The 24,986-nt window shown below is 38.6% G+C and overlaps 1 protein-coding gene across 1 annotated transcript in view; it reads left to right on the top strand.

Annotated features, from left to right (window-relative positions):
- Positions 1-24,098, top strand: part of LOC122802339 (transcriptional coactivator YAP1-like) — a gene marked incomplete in the record, with an annotated part of 1,778,419 nt that extends 1,754,321 nt beyond the window's left edge. The window contains 1 exon segment of the mRNA XM_044071977.1: positions 19,376-24,098. Coding sequence (XP_043927912.1) covers positions 19,376-19,611 — 236 coding nt within the window.
- Positions 24,099-24,986: the final 888 nt, after the last annotated feature.

Raw genomic sequence — 24,986 nt, forward strand, 5'->3', positions numbered from 1 at the left:
TGTGTAAATTATATTCATTATTGTACATGTTGTGCTTGTATGTAACTTCTCTTCTGTTAGCTTTCTAACCTGATTATATGTGCTAATACTGTGAATAATGACACTGCTTTGTTGTGTTTCTTCTTTTTGTAGCTAGTTAAAGGTTGTTGGCTATATGCTTGTACACAACCTGATATTCTGTGTTTTTTCTTTGAATTGTTTGTGCTTGCTCATCTTTACCTTTGCATTTGTATTTGTAGTGTGTTTTAGAGCTTTTCCTCCCTGGGCATCCATTGAAAATGGATGCTCCCAGTTGATACTTCCTGCCCAGCAAAAATAAATAAGCATACTGTGGTGGAAGAGAAGAGTCTTTACAGCCATTAATACAGTTTCCAACATAGATTTTGAGTAGTGTGCAAAAATAGTTGACATAAAAGTTTGCTACAAAACCAGAGGAGTGAATACCTGTTGCAGAAATCAACAAAAGACTGCTCACAACTGCAGTAGTTAAGATCAGATGCTCCAGTTTGCATTCATGTTCTGAATTTAGTTGACATGTTTTTAAGTAGCAGTTAAAAATATAAGAACTGAAAAATATAATCTGAATTTGAAAACTGATTTCAAGCTCATATTATATTTCTTTATCACAGTTCACTGCCATGTTGTTCTGATTAGTGTAACTCCTTTACTTCAGATAGGGCCAGCCTTAGGTTAACTGGTGCCATAAGCAGAAGGACTGCACTGTGCCCCCCCCCCCACACACACCCACACCCACATACCACCCAGTGCCCCTATTCTGGCCGTCCAAGTTTTTTTTCTGTTTGTCTTACTCTTAATTTTATTTTACTTCAGTTGCTCTTTAATTCAACACATTTAAAGTAGCAAGACTGCTGCCTGATCTTTGTATAGAGAACATCTGCATTAAGCTGGAGTCCAAAATGCCCCCAGAAACCATGGAGGAGGTTTCTATATGCTTTTTCCTAAGGTACATTTTATTTTTTTTTTCAAGCAAACTTACATTCAGTGATAGCCTGCTGCTGTACACATTTAGGTGATCCCCCCCCCCCTGTGCACCCCTCTGAAGTTTGTGAAAAAGTCGAAGTATTGATTATATTGTCTCTAGCCCAACATAAGATGGTAACCTTTGAGGTTTTCAAGGAAAGTTTAAGTAATAATGACATCATCCCCAGCTCCCCGCATAAGCTACAGTGAGCTGCATTTATACACCTCCAAGCAGGCCTTTTTAGACAAGATGTGTTTCAAGACAGAGGAGTTACTTGCTCAGTTTACAGTCATTTCTCACAAAAAAAAAAAGAAAAAAACTGTGTCAAAATCCACTTATACAGCCTTGGTGTGTTTGGAGGGGTCACCAGTCCCTCAGAAACTATGAGGGTCTTGGTATTCTGTGATGTATTTTATCACTCCCATTTTTTTTGTTTTTTTTTTTTTGTTTTTTGTTTTTTAATAGATTCATAGGTGTTTACTAGGCTAACAACATCAAGGGCCTTTTTAAGCCTACTCATGCATCCCAAATCTCTGAAAAGTTCTGATACCCTTGATAAGTGTAAGCATGGGCCTGGAAGATGAACCATTTGTAGGTTACCTGTGTCCATTAGAGACATAGGTGCCAAACCAGGGATGAACTTCTGGTTTCCCATCCAATTAAGTTGCACTTGAATTGGGTTAGGGAGGAATTCTGCTTCACATGGATGGGGAGCCTGTTCCATAGACAGGGGTAGTCTCTGGGATACATACCTATCTCTTCAGCAGGTCCTATTTATATCACAGGCAAGGTTTAAGTCTTTAGCATGGGTAATTCTGGTGCTGTTTGTTTTGTGGATTTACAGGAGGTCAATCAGAGTGGGGTCTGACAATGCATTGTATGTCAGGCATAGATCTCTCCTCAAAAGCCTGTAGGAGACCGAAAACAGGGATAGAGCTTTGAGGTGGTCTGCATAGGAGATATTACTTACGCCCTCTATTCTTTTAGTGAGAGACCTCTGTGGATGTTCCATTTGTTAGATATGCCTGGTTAGGAACATACCAAAGGGGAATTTGTACTCGGTGATATGTCTGATGAGTGCCGAATACAGTGGAACAATGACTTCCTTGGACTTCAATGCTATACCTTTGTTTATAAGTTATGCAACATAGAATGATTTCCTCACTACTGTAGACACATGATGATTAAAGGCTAAATTACTGTGTGTGTCCCTAAGTCCCTGACTACTAGGTCAAATCTGAGGGGTCTGTTGTCAATATGATAGTTACCAGGGATGTATGACTTCCTAAAGGATACTATTATGTGTTTCTTGTCATTTAGTTTTAGTCCATGGCTCTGGAACCAGTTGTTTGTCTGTGTCAGCTCCTCCTGGAGAACATTTGTGTCAGTGTGAGATTCAGTGACAGCTCCTAATGTGCAATCATCTGCAAATTTAGTCAGCCAAAGACTACTGAGAAGTAAATGCCAAAATGGAGAGGTCCAAGGTCTGATCCCCGAGGGACTCCACTTGTGACTAGCCTCTTTTTTTTTGAGAAATGACTGTAAACTGAACAAGTGACATGAGGCTGAGTTGCATTCATCCAGACAGCTCCTACCAACCAGTTATAGCCACATCTATGTACAATTCAGATGTTGGATTGTGATGAAATAAGATGCCGGGGCATTTCACCTTTGTTCCAAACAAATATTTGCCACACATTAAAATATTCTTAATTGCTTCACACAAATTATACTGGTTTTGTAAAGCCAGAATAATAAGTCAACAACAGCAGGCAGCTAGTCATTTTCCTCCACAGACAGTCCTGCAGTTATACCTACTCAGGCTGTGCATATCAGGAGTCAAGTTAAGAAGTCCAGCTTTCTTCTCTTAAATGCACACTAGTCCTGCAAAGCCAGATAGTAGTGACTGCTTAAAAGTGAGCAAAAGAAAAGAGTTTTGGTTTCTTTCATCCGGCAAGCTCCAATGCTGTCAACCTCTTACTTGCAGAATCAGGGGCAAAGCAAAAAAAAAAAAAAATCAGAGACAAATTTTATAATATTAATACTGAAAACAAGAAGCAAAAGAAGTCTGTAACTCTTAATTATTGTCAGCCAGAATCAGGAGGAGTTGAGAGGTATACCAACACCCCCCCCCCCTGTCTAGCAGTTAAAGCCATGAGGGTTTTACTGTATACCTCTCAAAACTAAAGAAATCTTGACAAAGCCAAAAGTAATGGAGAATAAAGCCCCCAAAATAGGGACAGACTTAAATACTGCTCTTATAAACTTAGAAAGATGCTAGAATAGCAGGTTTTGTGTTAATATGCATTTTCAGAAGGATGTGAGATCTGAAACATAGTAGCATAATGGTTAAGGTCTTTGCCTCTCATGTACAAGGTGCAAGATTTGATCCTGACCTTTCCATTTCAGACTCACCAAAGAATGGAGCTAGTGTCCTATAAGGGGAAGAGCTGTACAAACCAACCACTTTGGTCATCTACTGGGGCATGCAGTATCCTCATGATAGGAGAACATGGATCACAGACTATGTGGCTCTAGGTGATTTGGTTGTGTTGACTAATGTCACCAAAATGGGCATGGGTAGTTACTGGTGATAAGTAGTTCGAGGACCCAGCGTACTCTGACCTACACCAGAGATGAATGTTAATGGTGGGAGGGGTGTATGTGTCCCTTTTGGCCAGTGTGTGCTTGCCATAAAAGCCCAGCAGTCCTGGGTCAGTAAGCTACAGGACGGCTGGTGTCCAGTTTCCCATCTTAGGTTACTTGGGATAGCTGTGTTGAGCAAAAGCTGGACATAAAACCAGTCAACCTGCTAAACATGAACTAAGAATTCCTATACTCGGTGTAGGTTTACTGTCAAGGTGCTGCTTAGAAGTGGATGACATGATAGTAAAGAGGAGGTTGGGCATTCTATGTATCTAGGAGACAAGATGGAAAGGCAGTGCAGCAAAGCCACTTGGCTTGGGATCTAGAGTCTACTACTCAGGAGGAGGACAGGCTAGAGATGGTTTGGGAATTGTAGTGAGGGGTATCAGGTGCATGAGTCCAGCCTAATGATAGGGCAGTGTTCATAATCTCAGCCTATGTCCCACAGCGGGGTTGTAATAGTGAGGAGAAGCGTGCATTCAGACAAAAAACGAAGGACCTAATAGATAAAGCAGGACAACATGAATTAGTGTTGATAATGGGTTACTTGAATGCATATATTGGGACAGACAGAACAGAATATGAGGACTGCCCGGGTCCACATGGGTGGAGCAACAGGAATAAAAAGGAGAGACCATTTAGACTTTTGTCTGGCAAATTGCTTGATAGTAGCCAACACTTGGTTCAGAAAGAAAAACAGTCACGATATCACATGCAAGAGTGGCCAACATGCAACTCAGGTAGACTTTCTTGTAGTAAGGAAAGGGCACTGGCGTAGAATCAGCAATTGCAAAGTCATCCCCAGTGAAACAGTCAGTCCACAGCATAAACCACTGGTGGCCACAATCAGCTGCAAGCTGTGGTCAGAGAAGGCTCTAAGGTCAACAGAAACCAGCTGAAAACCTGGAAGTTGACTAGAGAGAAAGCACAACAGTTAAGGGAATTACTCGGGGCTAAACAAAAAGAGGAAATAGATGGAGCCAAAAAAGAATGGCAACACCTCAAAACAGCATGTGCAAGGACTACAGAACAGATGTGCGTCAAGCCAGGTATGAAAATAAGTTACATAAGGAAAGTTGGTGGTGTAATGCAGAAGTCTAGGAAGCTATCAAAAGAAAGGGAGAGTACAGGAAGAAGTAGGAGTACCTTACTGTATTCCTTTCATGTGCAATATACTCAAGTGCAATAACTTAGTTGCTTACTGCATTGCAGTGCATTAGATTGTATTGTTTGGTATTGTATTGTACTGTATTCTCTTATTTATTCATGTTCATTATATATGAATGCGCCTTACGAGGTTTGCTACAAATTTTGTTATACTTGTGCAATGACAATGAAGGAATCTTATCTTATCTAGGAGGTAGAAAAGACAGACTAGGCTAGGAAGGAATACTGGTTGGCTAACAAAGAATCGAAGAAAGGAGTTGCAAGAGCAAATAAGTCATCAGAGACACACTCCTGTTTCTGGAAAGTAAGTTAGTAGAAGGCACAAGGAAACTATATCAGGTTGCAAGGCAAAGACAGAAAGATAAAGAAGATAGACACCCTTCATAAGGGCTGCCAGCAGCAACCTGCTCACCAGTCCGCAGGACATCAAAGGCAGATTGGAGGAGTACTTCCAGCAGTTTCTGAAGAACCCCCCCACCACAAAAGCTTTATTGTCCCAGACACAGCCCACATTGAGAGAAGAGGAGGAGCTCACCATAGAAGAAGAGCAGCATTAAGGAAAATGAAGTCAGGGAAAGCAGCAGGCTCAGATGAGGTTACAGCAGATATGATAAAGTGCTGGGTGACATGGAGAGAAATGGCTCCTGAGGGTACTCATAGCAGTGTGGAGAGAAAGGCATATCCCAAATGACAGCATACTAGTGCCAGTATGTGAACAAATGGGACATTCACAACTGAGGGGAGTAAGCAGCTATCAAACTCCTGTCACACTGCATGAAAGTTCTGGAGAGGGAGATTGATAAATGAATATGCAGAGTAGTAAAAAGTAAGATGGGGGAGGAGTTTGGATTCAGATCAAGATGGAGCACAACTGATCGGATGTTTGCAATTAGTTGAGAAGAAGCTAGAGATGAGGAAAAAGTCTAGATGGGAATTCCTAGACTTGGAGTAACCATATGAAATGGTCCCCATAAAGCTGATATGGGCAGTCCTGCGGTGGTCTGAAGTCCCAAAAAACATTGGTAGAATTAGTGCAAGCTATGTACAAGGACCCAATGACTCAAGTATGAACAGTGTTCAGTCTCACAGAGAGGTTACCAATGGGAGTGGGTGTGCACCATGGTTCACCTCTGAGCCCACTGCTGTTCACACTGGTGATGGACTGCATTAGCAAACAGGTCAGTGAAGACTGATCAACAAAGTTGCTGTATGCAGATGATGTGACATTGCAGACAAAGTCTGAGCAAGAACTTCAACTAAGGACAGGGAAATAGAATGCAAAACTGAAGTCACATGGGATGAAACTGAGTACACATAAGAAATTTGTAATGGCAACAAACAGTGGAGTTCAGAAGAAGCTGAGAATTGAGAAAGGGAAAATAGTGGAACAGGTTAACAACTTCAAAACTTCAAGTGTCTGGAAGAAGTCTGAATGAGGAGGTCAAAGCTAGAATCAGAGATGCTGCAGCCAACTGGCACACAGTGTCAGGTGTATATGACAGAAGAATGCCAAAGAAGCTCAAATGTAAGCGGTACAAAACAGCGATGTGACCAGTTACTACTACTATGGTATAGAAACCTGGGCAGTAAAGGCAGAGTAGCTAAGGAAGCTAGAGATGAAGTGCCCGAGATGGATGGTAGGATGCACACTGTGGAGCAGAATAAGAAGTGAGGACATTACAGCAGAAGCCAAACTTGCTCCAGTTGCAGAAAAGTTCAGAGAGAGCAGATTACATTTTTACAGACGTGCAGAAAAGCTGAAAACAGTCTGGTGAAGATGATTTTGGACAGACAGGAAGAAAGCAAGAGGAAATGAGGGCATCCAGCAATGTGATGGATAGATTGTGTGAGAGAGGACCTGTGACAGTCGGGCTTGAGTGTTGAAGAAGGCAAGAAGAGTGGCACTGGATAGAGAGAGATGGCAACAGTTCATTGACCCCATGTGGAAAATGTGAAAAAGGGGTTGTTGTCTGAAACTCAGTCTGTCATTATTTAATGACTTCAGTTCTCAATGATATGCCAGAAAACCACATATTGTATGAGGAACAGACCAAAATATGAAGCAAAAATGTGGACAGTTGAGTGACATGTCTGATTGGCCATGTAATAAGTTTTGCCCTTGCTAGTCCACACAGATAAGTTGCCACACACAAAAGTATTCCAAGTTGCTCTGCACAAATCATAAATCTGTAACTATTGCAAAACAAATCTGCTTAATCGCTGCCAGCATCACAGAAAAACAATAATTTCCTCACTGCTTTCTATCTTGTACCATCCTTGTCAGCTGTTCATAATTTTGCAAACTGCCACAACTGCCAGGCTGAAGCTACAGCTGATCAGATAAAACCAGAGATTAGAGTTTAAAGCTTTTATTTATAACAAATGCATGACATTCATGCAGATGCTCAGTATTGTGAGTGCCACCACTTCATGACCACCACTTGGAATGTTGCAAGGTCTGTACTCCATGACCTCGGAACACTCAAGTCTAACGTGGCATTGCTTGACTTCAATGATCAAGTCAGGTGGAACAACTGGCCCTGGACTGCCTGTCACACTGAGGGGTGAGCATGTTTTGATGTAGCAGAGTGCTGTGTTTTATTTTATTACAGCAATGAGACAATATATTTCTTTGCTGTAAAAAAATAAATTGAAGAGAGTGCCTTTCCAAGCATAGCACCCTAGGCAGTTGTCTAGTTTGCCTACAGACAAGGCTAGGCCTGATTGCAAAGATCCTGGGAGAACAGCTCAGTCAATAAAGAACTTAACAGTGCAGTTAAAAATGTAAAGAGGACCAGTAAGCATTCAACACTATATAGATCTGCTTTCATTAGTTTCAGTCTAGTCATGTGTCAGTTGATCTTGTTAATATTGTATATCCTAGTATTTAAATCCACAGGTTTCATAGTAACATACAGGTAATACATGACCCCACAGGACAGCTTGAGGATTGCCTCAGAAAAAGAGTAGAGCTAATTTTCGTAACTGTGTAATAGGAGCAGTCCATACATTTTATTGGTCAGAGGCTTCATATTCCAGGATTTTAACAGTTTATGATTTAAGAGGTTTAATTTAATATTTCTTTCCAAAACAATTATTTAATGCCACATTTTAGTACTTGATTCAGAATCAGAAATGTTTCAGTTATAGTGCAGTTTTCCTCTATTTAAATGTCTAAAATTAAGATTTTATGAATCATATATGTAGGCTACTCAAAGGGACCCTATTCAACCCCACCCAGGGCTGTAAAGCATGCATAACACAAGATTACATTATCAGAAATCAAACAGATTAAAATGTGAAGTAAAACTGTAGGTGCAACCAAACTGAAATAAGGTAAACACATTTGACATCATTGTTCATGTCACTACAGAATGCTTCACAACAGTAAACTGTTCAAGCAGTAAAAGAAAAGTGTGTGAAGACTTGTCTATTTTCCTTTATCTGAGAGAAAACAGTTTGGGTAGTTAGGTAAGTGAACAGTCCGTGTTGAAGGATGACAGATTTGAATGGTACTGTCGCACTCTGGGAGATTACTCCAGATGCTAACTTGAAGGTGTTTTTGAGTCTGTGAAGAATCATTGCAGCTTCACATTGTGATCTTAGTAAGTAGGTTGATAAATTGGAAGTAAGTTTATTTGCACAATATTAATAGTTAAGATAGGAGATGAGATAAAAATGGTGATATGTAACCAATCTACAGGAGAGTCTCCAGAAATAGATGGTATTCCTATGGACATTTGGAAGCCAGGAGGGAAGAAATTGATAAAGATCTGGAAGGTTTTGTTTACAGTATTTTAAAAGGAGTAGAAGCACCAACATCCTGTAAGAAAGCTGTGATAGCTGGAATACCTAAATATGGTAAAGACCTCTCAGAGCAAGCTTCATTCTTATTTTGATTCTAAACTGTGATTATAAAGTGTTGATGTGTATAATGTCTAACGAAATGGCAGAGTTGTTGCTAAAATTGATAGATATGGATCAGTTTGCTTTTGTGGAGTGAGGCAAACATTTGACAACATTAATTGAACAATAATGAACCAGAGGGGAAAGAGGATGTAAGAAAATACCACTTTTGTTGGTGGTTCTTATTTTATTATTTATTTCCAGTTTGATTTACCGGTGAAGTCCACTGGGTCAGAGTGACCTGTTTTGCAGTGGAGGCCTGGGGAGAAAAGCTCCAAGGTACATAATACAGATAAGGTACAGAAATACACGGATGTCAGTCTTACATAATATGGAAACATTTACAAGTAAGTACCTTGAAAATATGCATAATAAGCATAAAAGCATTGAGTGTGGACTTATTGTTTATACATTTTCTTTAGTGTGCACACTCAGATATTAGGTGAGATGTTATATATACATACTTTTAAGTAAAATGAGGATACACTATACATGCACAATTTCAGAAAAGAAATTAGTAATGGAAAGCTGTATACAGTATTTACAATGTAGAACCATAAGAAATAAGCAGCTAATAGAGAAAGGAGAGCAAAGAAAATGCTCGTGGGAGCATAGCTGAAGGAGAGTTATTGAGGTTATCAATAGCTTTTGTTATTGTATTGATAGTTATTGATAGCTAATGGAGAAGGGAGAGCTTAGAAAATGCTCGTGGGAGCATAGCAAAAGGAGAGTTATTGAGGTCTTAGGAACCTGAAGGGGAAACCCCCCAGGAGCATAGCTGAAGGAGAGTTGTTGAGGGCTTAGGAACCAGAGTGGGAAAAAACCCCAGGGGAATGGACTAAGGAAGATTAGGTTGGATGGTGGCAATTGCATTTCCATTTTGTGGCCAGGTGTTTGGTAAGCTGAGTTTTGAAGTTTTCTAAGTTTGGGATGGTTCTTAGAGAGTGAGGAAGGGAATTCCATTTTTTGCCTAGAGAGACAGCGAGGAGAAGTTGGCCTGCTGTACTTTTGGGTTTGGGGATAGCAATTAGGTTTTCATGCTCTGATCTAAGAGTTCTATTGGGGGTGTAATGGGGGAGGATATTAGTTAGCGCTGGACACTTAGTTGGGTGATATACAAGTCTGTGTGCAGTGGTGAGTTGGAGGAAGTCTAAGTAGTTTGGGAGTTCAAGCCACTTTAGTGATCTTAGGGTAAGGCAGTGATGGGTAGAAGGTTTAGATTTGGTAGCAAATTTTGAGATTTTATTATAGCAGTTTTCTAGTTTGGAGGAAATAGAGGAGGATAGGTTAGTTAGCAGGGGGTCTCCATATAATAAGGAAGGCAGTAGATAAGTGGTGGCTAGAGTATTCCTAGTAGTATAAGAGAGGAAGAGATTGTTCCTATACAACATACCTAGCTTTTGGAGGATTTTCTTAATATTTTGTTGAATATGGATATCGAACTTGAGATGTTTGTCAATAGTAACACCAAGTAGTTTAGCGGAAGGAACCACTTCTATAGCTGAATTAGTCTGACTTAGCACTTTGAAGGCATTTTTGTTGTAGGAGAATGACTTTGTGGGAGGGAAAAGTAGAATTTTTGATTTGTTTGCATTGAGAGAGAGGTGGTTTTGGCGCATTCAATTTTTGGTGTTTGAGAAGGCAGTTTGTGTTTTAGACAGCAATTCTGAGAGGTTAGAGGCAGAGCAGACTAAGGTAGAATCATCTACATATTGAATAGTTTTGGAGTCAGGAATGGCAGCGTGAAAGTTGTTTATGAAGATATAGAAAAGCATGGGCCCTAGGATAGATCCCTGTGGTACGCCAGTTGGGGTAGGTAAAAAGGAAGAGGTAGAGTACTTCCATTTGACTGCCTGAGTTCTATCTGATAGGTAACTGGAGAACCAGGACATAGTGTTTGGGGAAGAGATGGAGATTTGAGAGGTGATAAAGAAAGTGTTTGTGTGAAACAGTGTTGAGTGCTTTCAACAGATCGAGCAGAACAGTAGAGACTAGATGTCCAGAGTCCCAGGCTAGATTGACTGTTTCTAAGAAAGAGAGTAGAGCAATTATAGTACTATGACCTGGGTGAAAATCATGTTATGTAGGTGTAAGAAGATTGTTATGGGCCAGGTAAGGCATAAGTTGAAGGTGAATGCACTTTTCAAGGATTTTAGAGATTAGAGAGAGCAGAGCGATAGGGTGGAAGTTAGAGATGCTGGTGTTTTTGCCTCCTTTATGAAGAGTAAAGAATAGAGACTGAGCGCCAGAGTTTGGGGATGTAAGATTCCTTAATAGATCTGTTGATTATAATACTGATTGGGAGAGATAAGGCATCAGCAGCACATTTTAGAAAGGCAGAGGGAATGTTGTCAGGAGCATTAGAGCATGATTTAAGTTTGGATAGAAGTCTTTTTATGGAGTTAGTAGAGGCAGGTTTGAAGTCAAACAAGGGGAAGAGTTATTAGTGGGGTTGGATGAGGAAGAGAAAGGTGCTGGAGGGTTAATGTTGGAGAAGGTCCTGGTCAGGTCATAAATAGTTTCTAAGAAGAATGAGTTAAAATCAGAGGCTAGATCAAGTTCCAATTTGCTTGGGTCAGGACAAGGATTATTTTTGGATCCTGGATTAAGCAGTGAGTTTATTGATTTCCAGAATTGCTTGGGGTTTTTGTTGTTGTTGAACTGGAGTTTGATGTAGTAGGACTTTTTGTCCTTGGTTATTAGCAGTTTTGCTAGGTTACATTGCTGTTTGTATTGTGGCAGGGTATTGGGAAGTTTATCTTTTTGGTAGAGCTTCCAAAGTTTGTCCATTTGGTGCATAATTTTCTTAGTATCTTTGGATATCCAAGGATCTGTATTAGTTTTTACATTCTTGTGTCTAAGAGGGGCAAGGGAGTTTAGAGTGTGTAGGAAGACAGAGTTGAAGTGTTCTATAGCATTGTCAAGAGGAAGGGAGTTTAGTATTTGCCAGTTCATTTGTTTGAGAATGTTTGAGAATGATGTGGGGTTGAAATTACTTAGGTTATGGGTATAAATATATTGGTGCTGGTGAGGGGAAGAGGTCGTTGTGCGATGAATGTAAGCTGGGAAATGGTCGTTGATGGAATCAGGAGTTGTGCCAGAGTTGTTTATTTTATTAGGATCAGAGACTAAGATCCATTCTAAGTGGAACCAGGGGAATGTACTTTGTTAGTTCAGGTGACTGAATTATCTGAGAGAAGTTATAGAGGTTGATGGTTAGGGAGGGAGAGGTGCTATTAATTTTGTTACAGTCAATATTTACATCATCTAAAATATAAGTTTCATACTTGATTTCAGTAGAGGCCCATAGGAAAATATCCTCAAGGGTAGAGATATTGTTACCAGGAGAGAGATAAAGGACTATTATGCAGATGTTCTTGTGTGTATTCATTTTTAGTAGTCCAGCAGTCAATTCTGTGTTCTGGAAATGTGGAATTGGAGTTTGAGGGGTATTAAGGTGAGGAGGTAGGAGCATACTAAGGCAGAGCCAACCCCTTTCTTATTTGGTCGGTCATTTCTGAGAATATTGAATCCTGGGGGTAGGATCTCAGCATCTGAGATATGGGGTTTGAGCCAAGTTTCAGAGATTGCTAAGATGTCTGGTTGGTTGTGGCATAGCCAAGCTTGAAAGTGATGAACTTTGTTGTTAAGACTCTGGGCGTTCATGGTAAAGATTTTTAGGGTGTTGTGGGAGGAGGAAGGAGGTAGGGGCTAGGTGTTGCAAGTAGGGGGACTAGGACTAGGGTTGGGGTGGATATCTCCAGCAAGGGCTAGATTGTTGAAGGAGGTATCCTTTAGCCATTTGAGTTTAAATAATGTGAGTTTTGGAAAATCCAGGAGTAGTTTAGGAGACAGTATCTTAATTGTAGAGGAAAAGATTTTAAGGTGGAATAGGTGAAGTGGGTTGGGCTGTATAAGTGAGGAAGAGATTGAGTAGAAATGTGAGAAGGATTGTAGGTGAAGGTGGGGTTGTGAGGAGGATATTTTTGTAGGTAATATTACATAAGCAGTGAAGGAGAATGAGCTGGAGTAGTAGAGAGGAATTAGGAAGACAAGGAGAAGGCAAGGGGTGTAGAGAGAGTGGTAACTTAAGAAATGCATATTGAAAAATAGGAGAATGGTATAAGAGGATAAGGAGAAAGGAGGATGTCTGTGAAGCAGTGAAGGTATAGGAGGAGAAAGAAGACTGTTTTAATTGTTTATGGAGGGAGGAAGAAGTGAAGAGAGTTTAAGTGAGAAGGTAGTGATTGGGAGGAAAGGGGAGGGAAAATTCCTATGTTTGGTGGAGAGGAAGGAGCTGCTATTGGGTAATTAGGTAGGATGGAGGGGTATGTGATGAATAAAGGTAGGACCTCTGAGGGTGGTTGGGATATGGGGGTAGGGTAAGGGAGCGGAGTGAGCCCGCAGGGCAAATGGAGCAGGTAGACAAAAGAAGGAAGGAGCTTGAGAGGAACAATCACTGGAAGAGGTTTATTAAGGTAAGTTTAGTTATGTATAGATAAGCGGGAATACAGTAGTAGAGCAGGTTAGAGAATAGCTAGATGATAATTGTAAAAGTAGGATTTAAAGCTGAGAGTATGTTAAAAGCAGGGCTTAGAATAACCGAGTTGAGATGCATTAATATTATAAGCCAGAGGGCTAAATAAATAAGGTGTGGGACTGACTGTAGTAAGGGTGCCACCTAGTGGACAAGTCATGTATTACAGTGGAAGTTCTATCTGGGAGAAAGGCTGATCAAGGAATTGGGAAGGGAGAAAATACTCGGGAGTAGGGGCTTGTGCTGGTGAGAAGAGAAAGTATGCTAGCTATAGGGTAGAGAGGGTCTATGGCTGCTGGCTGTCCTGGCTGTGAAGCGAGCTTTTAATCACCAAAAGTAAAAAAATCTTGATGGAGATAAAGAATTTAATGGAGTAAGCTAGGATTTTATCAGTAAGGCAATGGAGCATTTGCATTCCCTGACACACTAATAAGGTTAATGTGAGGGACATATGAGGGATCAGAGGCAAACATTAAAGTGGGAGGTTCCTTTCTGATAAGTTCTGTTTAAACACAGAATCGGGGGGGGGGTTCCTGTCTGATAAGTTCTGTTTGAACAGAGGAATCAGCCAGGGATGTCTTCTTTCTCCTTTATTTGTGTTATATTTTAAAACCATTGTCAAAGAAAACAAGAGACTCAGAAATTCAAGGATATAATTGGTATAGTAACCAGGAAAAGTTGTCTTTATTTGAAGATGATATTATTTTGTATTGAATAAAACTAGAATAGGATATTTCTCTGTTATGGAGCATTCTGAGTCAGTTTCAAGTCTTTTTGTGATGCAAAATTAATGAATAAAACAATGGCAATGGGTGTAAACTACATACCACGTGAGTTGGTTCAGCAATACCCATATTTATGGGGACATGATAAAAAAGTACTTAGGAGTATGGGTTAAAAGGGATTCTGTTATGGCAGATAAGGATATGTGGTAAGAGACTGAAAAAAAGGTAATACAAAAACTGTGAAACTGGAAGCTCTGCTTTATGGATATCTGGATATCAGGATGCAAGAAGTTAAAATTTTTTAGTCCCTGTAGTTACATACACAGGTCAGGCATATTTTTATCAACCAGAGAAGTTGTGGATATCAGTTAATAAAGAGTTGAAGGGTTTTATTTGGAAAGGAAATAGTGCAAGAGTCACATCGGATGGTAATCCTTCTATAAATGCAACAAACACAAAAAACTAAATAAGTTAGAGCCTCACGGATTTCCACCCTTGTTGAGGACTTTCAGGAGGAATGTGTTTTTTTTGAAAACAGCATTTCTGCATAGAGGGTACCCTGAATCTTTGTTGGATGCACTGATAGTGGAAGTAAGAATAAAAAGAGCTAATCTCTTGTTTTAGCCTATACTAGCTGGGAATAAACCGGCCTTAGAGGGCCCCCAAACTGATGACCTTGTCCAATCACCTAAGCATAATAATGAATTGCTTTACAGAAAGGAATGCCTAGGACATTGTAGCTTTATAACTACATTTAGTTTGCAAAGTAGTTCTTGTGTTAAAATTATTAAGAAAAACTGGGAGCTGTTTAGATGCAATCGGGCTTTGTTGAGTAAACTTGGTGATTCCCCAAATGTAGTATTTAAACGGGGAAGAAATTTGAAAGAATTGTTAGAAACACAGACTTCTAAACTATTTGATGTTAGGTATGTTTAAATGTGAGTCATGCAATTTTTGTAAATATGTGGATGCGACTAGCTGTTTTACAGTTAATGGCTATAAACATACTCTACATGGAAAATTGAACTGTAATTCAAGTGTGGTTGTTTATGTAGCAAAGTGCATGTGTTGCTCTGCATTCTGTGTGGGGAAAACGGAGCATAGGCTCCGTGATAGGATGTATGAGCACCTTTACGCTATAAGCCATAATAAACTAGACAACGCACTTGCTAAGCATGTTTCTGTTCACAGTAACCACCACTTTAAATTTTTAGTCATTGACAGTATTAAACATGATTTTCGGGGTGGTCCGTTTGCTTTCAGACTAGAAGAACTAGAATTGAAGTGGCAAATAAAACTGGATGCATGTAATGTACCTGGATTAAGTGAAGCATGCTCAATTAGTAGTATTCTAAAACTTAGGCGTTTGCAGAGGTAATTTTTATGTTAAGGTATAACTGGGCTAGATAAACTTATTTATAGTCAAATGCATATTTTAAGTAGTGTAATGTGTAATTTTTCCTTATTTTATTTTTTATTTAGATTGTGGAGTAATGTTTCAATTATTATTGCAGACTTAGATTATATCTTGTATTTTTAATAAGTTTTAGTTCATTGTATTTACCTGCGAGTCAGGGTTGTTTACATATGATCTGTTTGAATGGGTACTTGATGTATTTGTTAATTGATTAATTATCCCGCGTTTTTTGGTGTTTATTATATTTAATTAAGATTTCTATGTGGTATTGTAACTTCTGATGAAGTCTGCTAGTAAACAGACGAAAAGCACTTTAAATTAAATTTGTGTGTGGATGCAATAGTTGCTTGGACTTTCTTGTTCTTATTTATGTTAATCCTTCTAGTAATACAAGGTAGTTTTGGATTACCTGATTGGAAGGGGTATTTCAGAGCTACACATTTAAGGCTTCTATACATAGAACAAGCAGAAAGCTATAATTGAAAGTGGAACGATATAATGATGAAATGAGGGGAAGTACAAAAAATGAGATACTGGGATTTTGGATGCAGATCCTTAAAAAATATAATAGTAACCATACAGAATATTATTGTGTATCTTATTATATTATTATATTTAATATTATGGACTGTAGACTGAAATGTATAATGTGGCAAGATTGTTGCACTGGGAATTCTGCAAACATTATGGTATTGAAGAGGCTGGAAAACACTGGAAACATGAGCCACAAAGCATCATAGAAAATGAAGTCTGCATCACATGGGATCGTCCATTACCAAAAGTTCAAAAGACAGATGCTAGAAAAACGAATATAGTGGTCCATGAAAGAAGACAAAAGTAGCATCGATCATTGAAATTGCCACACCCAATAACTACAGTGTCTTGCATACAGAGACACACAAAGTCATAAAATATCAGGATCTGCAGGCAGAAACAAGAGCAATGTGGAAGAAAGATACCCAGACAGTTTCAATCGTAGTAGGAGCAATGAGTCTTATAAAAAAAAGAATCTACAATCATATTTAGATATGTTACCAATACATGTAACTACATGTAACCCCGTACGAATTGCAGGAGTCATTTCTGGGCACATTGTAGATGCTGCAAAGAGCACTTTTGGCTGACATCAAAGATCGAAACAATACTAATTTCATGAACTTTCATCATACTTTGACTTAGGAACGGGGTCCATTCCCGTCATGGTAATAGAAACCCAAAAGACTTGGAGAAATTAAAAGGGAGAAAGAATATTATATAATATTGTATTGTTTTCATAAAGTATCAGAATGTATTTTAAGAACTTAGCCAACATGGGAGTGGAGAAAAGAGATTCTGCCAGTAGTGATAACTGCAGTTAGGGTTACAGAGAATAAACAAGAGGCAGTTGTTTTTCACAGCCAGGAAACTGGCAAAGGAGCCAAGGCGTTGGGAGTAGATAGCTAGACAGGGGAAAGGGAATAGAATGGGAATTGGCCAAAAATACATTTGGACTGCAGGCTAGAGATTACCTGCCCTGTCAAGGATTGATATCTGAGTTTAGGCAAAGATATAGAAATAAGAGATCCTAAGTGAAAGATCAGCACTGGTAGAGTTTTAGTAGAATCGGGAACAGAAGCTGCTGTTTAAAAAAGGGATAATTAATAGGGCATATAAAATAATGCATGATAACTACAGGATTAATCAGAGCAGGTTAGAAAGGATTGGGAAGAGAGACTGGATAAGCAGTTCAAAAAGAAACAATAGAAAGATATATGTATAACTCCTAAGTATGCAACCAAGTCTAGAGGAGTTAGGATTTTTGCATAGGGGTGTTTGCATAGGTATTTTATACCTCAAGAAGATGCCAAAGAATTTCTCTTCTGGTAGATTACAAATGGAGGTGTGATGGGGAGAAACAGGTAATTGGGAACATATTTTTGGGGAGTATAATGAGTTGGCAGATTTTAATAAGTCGAGTGGAGAGATTTCACTTGTGGATTATTCAGATTTTAAAATGTTGGGTGAGCAAATAGGTGTAACAAAGGAATTTTTTGTTCTTTTTTAGGCAGCGATACAGAATTGGAATTGCCTGTTCATAATAAGGTCTTGCTGAGTTTAATTCTTGTGGCTGCCAAAAAAGCAATCACTAGAAAAGGGAAATCAAAATTTAAATCTAGCCTACTAAAAGTAGTGACTGTAGTAACAGAGAGAGAAAAGAAGTGGAAGTGTGATCTTTAGTAAAAAAAAGCAAATTGCATAGAAAAATAGGAATTGTGAGAGCAGTACATGCAGAATGTTTTGGAGGAGGAATGAGGTTTAAGAGACAGCAGGAAACAAGATGAGCTGTATAATGATTGGATAACAGTGGCTGTACAGAAGTTTATATGTGACATACAATCTTTGCAACTGAAAATATGTCAATATGGTTTGTTTTCATTTATATAAATGTATTCAGTAAAGAAGTTTCTCATTTTGTGTAATTAAGGTTGCACATTAAAGAGACAAAGATATTTTTTAGTGCTGGGGTAGCCAGATTCCTCCAGCTGTGGGCAGACAATGGTCATCAACAGGACAGAAAATTTTACCTAAATATTCTATCTAATCAGAGTTCTACATGAAATAATTTGACTGTGAATTCTAGGCCACCGGTGGGGGGGTGCTTATTTTTGTCCACATCTAAGGAGAGTTTTTTTTCTTTCCAGATGAAGAAAGTATTGTTATACATCACTGTGTAGGTTGAAAGAGAGCCAAAATCAGGACACAATCCCAAATATTTAAAATGGTACTAGTATGACTAGAACAATACTACTTCCACAGTGGTGCAGCAGTAGCATTGTTGCCTCGCAGCAAGAGGTTCTCCCATTCGATTCTCGGCTTGGGTTGGGAGTGCCTTCTGTGTGGAGTCTGCATGTCCTCCCAGCGGTTGAGTGGGCGTTCAAAAGACATGTGTTGCATGGGCGTGCCTTCATTGAAGGTTGGGCGTTGGGCTGGCAACTCAACACCATAAAAACCAACTGCCAATCATTAGCGGACCGGAGTTCCGCTGTGGCGACCCCTAACCAGGAAAAGCCGAAAGACAAACAACAACATGACTAGAACAATATTGAGTAATGCTGGTTAAACTGCAGTTTTTGCTTGATACTTTATAGCTTGATGGATTTTACAGATATTTCAAGTCCACTAAATCTTATCATCACTCTTGCCTTGCCAGTACCCTACCTTAGGATGTGCTCCCTTTCTCTGGGTGGGCCATACCAGTCAATTCTGGTGTAAATTGGTGGTTACTCATCCAGTCATTTAGATTATGTTTAAAGGAAGGTAGTGAGTCATACTGCTTAAAATGCAAGAGAAGTTTATTCCAGAGGTTTGGGAATTCTGAGAGGTTCTGTGTTATTAACCTGCCTCTGTTTTGATCGTCTGTTGGTGAAGATATAGATCCATGTTTCCAGTGTCCGTGGAGATATTGGACTTGTGTTGGTAACGGAAGGTCCAGGATAGTCAAGTCTCTTATCCTTGCTTAAATTTTCATCTTCATAATAGTAAATTGTACTTTAGGGTTCAATAACTTAGTGACATTATTTCAGTACCACATAAAGGAAAGCAAACCACAATTTGTCATTCATAGTAGTAACTTGCATCAGATGGAATCACAAGAAAAGGTTGAAGCAAATTAAGTTTGAGTATAGTATCAGGATGAATGATTATAACTTTGAGTGGTGCTGGCATTATTAATATTAAGTAATACTTGCAGCCATCACAGAGTTTATGATGGCAGAGTCCTGCTGTGTGATATATAACCTGAGAGGCTGTGCAGGTCCAAAGCCCCTTTATGAAGCATGCATGCCTTTTGAGTTTAGTGCTTCAGAATACTTTTTCCTCATTTGAATTCTGTTATAGCTGTGTTGTAGTCTGACCCTGATTAACATTTTCATGAATGGACTGAGTAGGCTGAATTGCGTATTCGTACGTTGTAGTAAGTGCTTTCTTTTTTCTTTTTCTTTTTTTATTATACGTAGGTGAAATTGTTGGACAAAACAATGTGATGTCACAACAGAACCAGTTCCAAAGCTGTGCAGAAAATAGTTCAGGAGCTAATGTGGATCATGAAGTACTAGAGGAAGAGGCTATGAATGTGGAAGGAGAACTGATGCCAAGCCTACAGGACGCACTTAACTCTGACTTACTCATTGATATGGAATCAGTTCTTGCTGCAACCAAGATAGACAAAGAGAGCTTTCTTACATGGTTGTAGATGTAGTACTGTACAAAACTATTTAAACACCTGAAGAAGGATATTAATTGAACTGTGTTGTCTTTCCTCAGCATACAGATAGTATTCAGAACTTGTAGCATGGAGCATAAGCCTTTCTAAAGATAGCCTGCTTTTTCATAGCCATATTTCTCATAGTCTGGTAGTTTGTTTACAGTTGTCAGTCTTAAGCTGACACCTTGGATTTGCAGTTTTCATTGGTGATAACACCTAAGTGGAGGCACCCATACTTATGTGTGTGTGTTGGGTTTGTATCCTTCTAGCTTGTCAAACTCTGGTCATCTTCCTTAACTTAAGATTGTATCCTTTAATAACTACTGTGTATTATTAGTAGTCACATGGTAGAAGCTCTCTAATGATATAACACCGAAAGTTATGTGTGTGGTATTTATATGAGATTACTTTATGTCAACATACCACAATGTCAACTTCAAGAACGTCAACCACAAAAGGTCAACAACAGAAGCATTAACAGTCAACTGCACATCTATGAGTAAAGTCCTCGCCACATGCAACCAAAAAAAGAAACCCAAAATATTTTTGGAGGGAAATGTGTATATACATATATATACATACACACACATATTCTTGTTCTGTTTTGCTTACACACACACACCCCGCATGAAAATGGCATGCATTTATTAGATCATCGATCTGCTCTAAAACTTTAAATTCTATTCTGAATTTACTAATTGAGTCCTTTCTCATCACAACTTGAAAATTAACTTTTAGAAAGGACTCTGCTTCTCCCATTCGTAGGGATGAAATGAAAGGGGAGTCAATATGTATTTGTCTTGATTCAGCATATGTTCACATTATAGGCAGTCAGTACATACATACACACACACATTTGTAATAAGGATTTGTAACTGCTTAAAATTTACTTTGGTTATTACTTGCTTAATTGTCTGGTGCAATACATTGTCAATCAGTTTGCATAACCAAAATGTTCTTCCATTTAAGTTAGGCTTTTGACTAGAACATATGTGTAGTGGATTGCTTATATATATTTTTGTCCAAAACTCCTACAATCAGTCTTCCAGTGGCAAAAAAAGTTGTTTTTCTCTCCCTCACTTCTGTAGTTATTGATATATCCAACAGTAGGGGATAGAATTGGGAGGTTCAGACATTAGATGCTTCCCACAATGGGCACAGATTGTTTTTGCTTCCCCAAACATCCTTTTTCCTTGTTATGCACATTAGAGGAAACCAATATGTGTGCACACTGTGCCAAAGGTATTGTCTGGTGCCTTGTATTTGTCCCTTTCCATTTTTCTTATCATTTTCATATGGTTATCATGAAGTAAGTTTTCAGTGAATCATGCTTACTGATCTGATCATACTGCAACCACCCTGATTTGTAAAGCAGGGTTGCTACTGCCATCTTTCACATTTTGCTGTTTGGTCATTTTATAGGCTTACTGAATTGTATAACAGTTTCACAGTCTGTAAACCAACTAATTTCACATAAATGTATTTCATTTTACAGTTTACTATTTTATACATATAAATAAGTGTTTTACTACTAGGCAATACTGGCTTAAATGCTGCTTGCACCGTGAGCTATTCACACTATATGAGTATTATGAGAGAAGTGAATTTTTGTAAGTGAAAGGTAACTTTAGTATTTTTCTACCTGCATTAATTGGCTTGATTGACTAGCGATAGGAATCTGTAGATATTAGAATTTGAGGGCTGTGACTGCAAAGTCAGAAGTACGTTCCTGAGCAGTGTAGTAAGAAGGAACAAAAGAAAGGAAATTGGCTGTAGTATTTCCCTTTGGCGAGGATGCAAGTTTTTACTCTTAGGTAAAAGCAAATACCATTGAAGAGTTTCACTAGTGGTCCTACAAACTCTCATGGTAAATGGAAAGTCTTGCTTTCATTGCCAAGTGATCAGTTAGGTAAATATGAATAGAAAAATAGAAAGTTGAGGTGTTTAGATCCCTGTAATGAATACAGTATTTGTAAAACTTGATTGTTCTCTTATCATAATGGATATAATATCGCTAACATTTTCATACAGTGTTACATTAATGCAATATTCATAACACAGGCAGCACCACCCTGTTTTATGTAGACAGAAGCCAAACCTCGTCAACCTGTTCTATTGGTAAAATCCATTTCCTGTGGCATTCTGTGATAATTCTGAAAAACAGTTGATCCATTTCAGTTTCTTTCACTAATTTCTACAATATGATTTTCTTTTATTTTGTCTTATGAATTAACAAGCTGAACACCATAGTAGTATTTTTAACTGCCTGCATCATTCAATCATTTTGGTTATCTACCTCATCTGGAAGAATAACAAATGCTACTATAGAAGATCCTTTCCTTCCAGACTAGAATATTTTCCTTTTTTCTTTTGTAAGGATAATTAACATGTTGGATGCATTATTGCTTACCTTATGTGTTAATCTTTCAAGACTTTTTGAGGGCAAGAAGTTTAAGTTTTACATTATTTTAATATTAATCTATCTGTTCTTAATTCAAAGTCATTAAAACAAAAGTACTAGTTTTAAGATTTTTTTCTGAAAATTCATATCAGAAGCAGGTAAGTGGTAATGATTCCATTCCACTTGAAATGTAAGCTGTAGAACAAAAAGGAGGTTCTGAAAACAAGTTTAAACATGAAAGTAATAAAGTATTTCCTTTGTTATGGGACATGGATAAAGATCTGGACAAGGGTTTGTTGTAGGCTACACAAGAGTCTTTCTTTATGGAACTGGTAGGTGCGGTTACTAAATTGGTTACTGGGCCTGGGTATAATTCTGCTGTACCACTTCTGAGTATGTAGCCTTTCCACAACCCTGCTTTTCACCTCCTGGATTATAATAGCCAGTTATAATTTGGATTCAGCATTAAATGACACGTTTTTGTATGGTGTTTTTCCTTTCTTTTTTTACTCGTGTCTGTACTCCAGATTTGTTTTTATCAGTACAAAGAGAGCATCACCATTAATGTCCTGTTTTGTTTTCAAGAGCTTTCAGTTCTATTTTTCCTACTTCCAAGAGAATAGGTTAGTTTAAGTAAGATACTGATGCTGTTCATAAGCATGATTCACCAATCACTGTTTCTTCACTAAAACCTCGTGTATAACAGTGCTACTGCTCAGTTGTGGCTACCTGCACTTTATTCTCTTTCATCTTCTGTGGTAGTGGTGTTATGTCAGATTATTTGCTAGAATCCCCATGCTTTGATGTCCGGTATCATCTTGGTGCAGCTGTACAGCTGCTAATGCAATTTTAACTAATGAGTAACTTTTTCCTAGGTAGAGTTTTGCCACTCCCTGAGTAACAGCTTGTATGGTGGATCCTGCACCAGATCCTCACACACAGATGAGCAAATGGGATGGCTGGTACAAGAAAGAGGAGATGATTAAAGGGTAATGTGAGGGGAAAAAAAGAATACATTAAAAAAGTACCTGATTCAGTGGCTTACTCCATGTTATGTCATGCATTAGAAAATTTAGGACAAGGTAATGAGAATATTCACTACTATCATCCCTGTAGACAGCTCTAGCTGACTGGGTCCTTTGTCCATTTCTAAGCTCCTTACTTGAGAACACTACATTTTAGATACCTTCGACTTTGGTTGGATCCAACCCTCTCTATTTAAGTTCATATTTTTCACTTTAATCATTCACTAACAACTCATGACATGCTGTAAGTTCTCAAAACCAACCATGAAGCTGGAATCTCTGCATAACTACGCCTAATATGTAACCTACTTTGCATCCTATAAAAAGAGTTTTCTTTTTTTTTTCTTGTGGAAATCTGTATACTTATGGCACTTGCTTCCAACACAGCATCTTTGAAGCATCTTGCAGGAAGCTGATTTCCAATAAAGCATTGATTAGAGTATCTCTTTTGTATCCTTGCATACAAGTTTCATGCACTAGACTATTGCTTTTTACTTGTCAATTGTGTGGTCCATTTATGCTTTATGGTCACAAAACACTGGGCAGTAACTTTATCCAGAGTAAAGGTGAGCCTCTCTACTAAACAATTTGTTGGAGAAGGACAGAGAATACTTAACTCCACATCTACAGAGAGGTCTGACATAAAGTTGCCCATCTATATGTCAGTATTTCCTGTGGAAATCCAACATTGCTGAACACTTCTAACAAAACAGGCTGCTCCTGTCTAGACCTTCTAATTTGGATGATCAAACAGTTTATACTCATATTAGCAACCTTAAAAAAAAGAAAACTAAACAGCATCCTAATATTCTTCCAAGATGCTTTATTCAAAATGCAGTAAGTGCTTTTATTCCCCACAGTCACACAGACTTCATTAAACAATGAAGAAAAGTTTTGAAATGCTAGTGCATCACTTACAGATGCAATAGAGTCAAGACTGGCATGCTACTAAAGGTTTTTTATTATACATACATAAAATGTCAGGAGCAAGACATTAATTTCCATCTAGTCAGTCTCTGTTGTGCAACCAGTAAATGTTAGTTGCCTTACTCCTGTTTGGTTTCCTTTACATTTTATGTATTCTAAATGCATATGAAGATTTATAATTCCAATATTTTCAGTCATTATATTCCCTTTATCACTCATTGCCTCTTTTTTCTTTAAATATCTAGATTGAATTTCATTCAGTTTATTTCTTCTTCTAGCTTTGTGTGTACTGTTAAAAATCACTAGTTGAATGAATACATTTGAATCCTAGTCCTACTAATACAAAGGTATAGGTTATGGTCACAGCAGCTGCAGTCATAATTTGTGATGTTAAGCACTTACAGCCCTAGAAATATTTCTGCATGCCCTCCATGGACCGTGCCCACCTTGCTTCTTTCAAATATATTTTATTTCTCTTATGTTGTCATGTGTCCAGTCTGGATACACATGTACATGACTAAATGCATGCCTTGATATGTACTTACATGTGATTCTTTATAATCCTTTTGTCTTACCATGAGATTCCTCTTGCCTTGTACTGTAAAATGTCTTGTGCTTTGCACTGTTGAAAGACCAGGGCTACCATTTTATGACCAGCAGCACTTTTACCAATTTATATGAGATAGCACAGATTTTAAATCAACACTGCCAACACCTAGTAATAAACAAGAAACACCTGGAGGCACACACGCTTAACTCATGACAGTCGATTGTGCCTCCAGGTGTTTCTGCAGATGTTCATCGTGTTACACTGCTGCAGTCATTACACTTGGATTATCCTGCCGTGAGGTGGTTCCTCAGTCAGCCTGAGTTCCAAAGTCTTGGTCCGGTGTCAGTTGCTGTCGCCTCCTCCCTGACGTCAGTGCAACAGGGGTATATAAGATGCAGCCAACGCCATTTACCCCAGTCTTTCTTGCAGCGCGGTGCCTAAAGCAAAAGTTCGCAAGTGC

This window comes from Protopterus annectens, chromosome 5.part0, assembly GCF_019279795.1.
Source record: "Protopterus annectens isolate FY-2018-M chromosome 5.part0, PAN1.0, whole genome shotgun sequence".
In the NCBI taxonomy this organism is placed as follows: Eukaryota; Metazoa; Chordata; order Ceratodontiformes; family Protopteridae; genus Protopterus; species Protopterus annectens.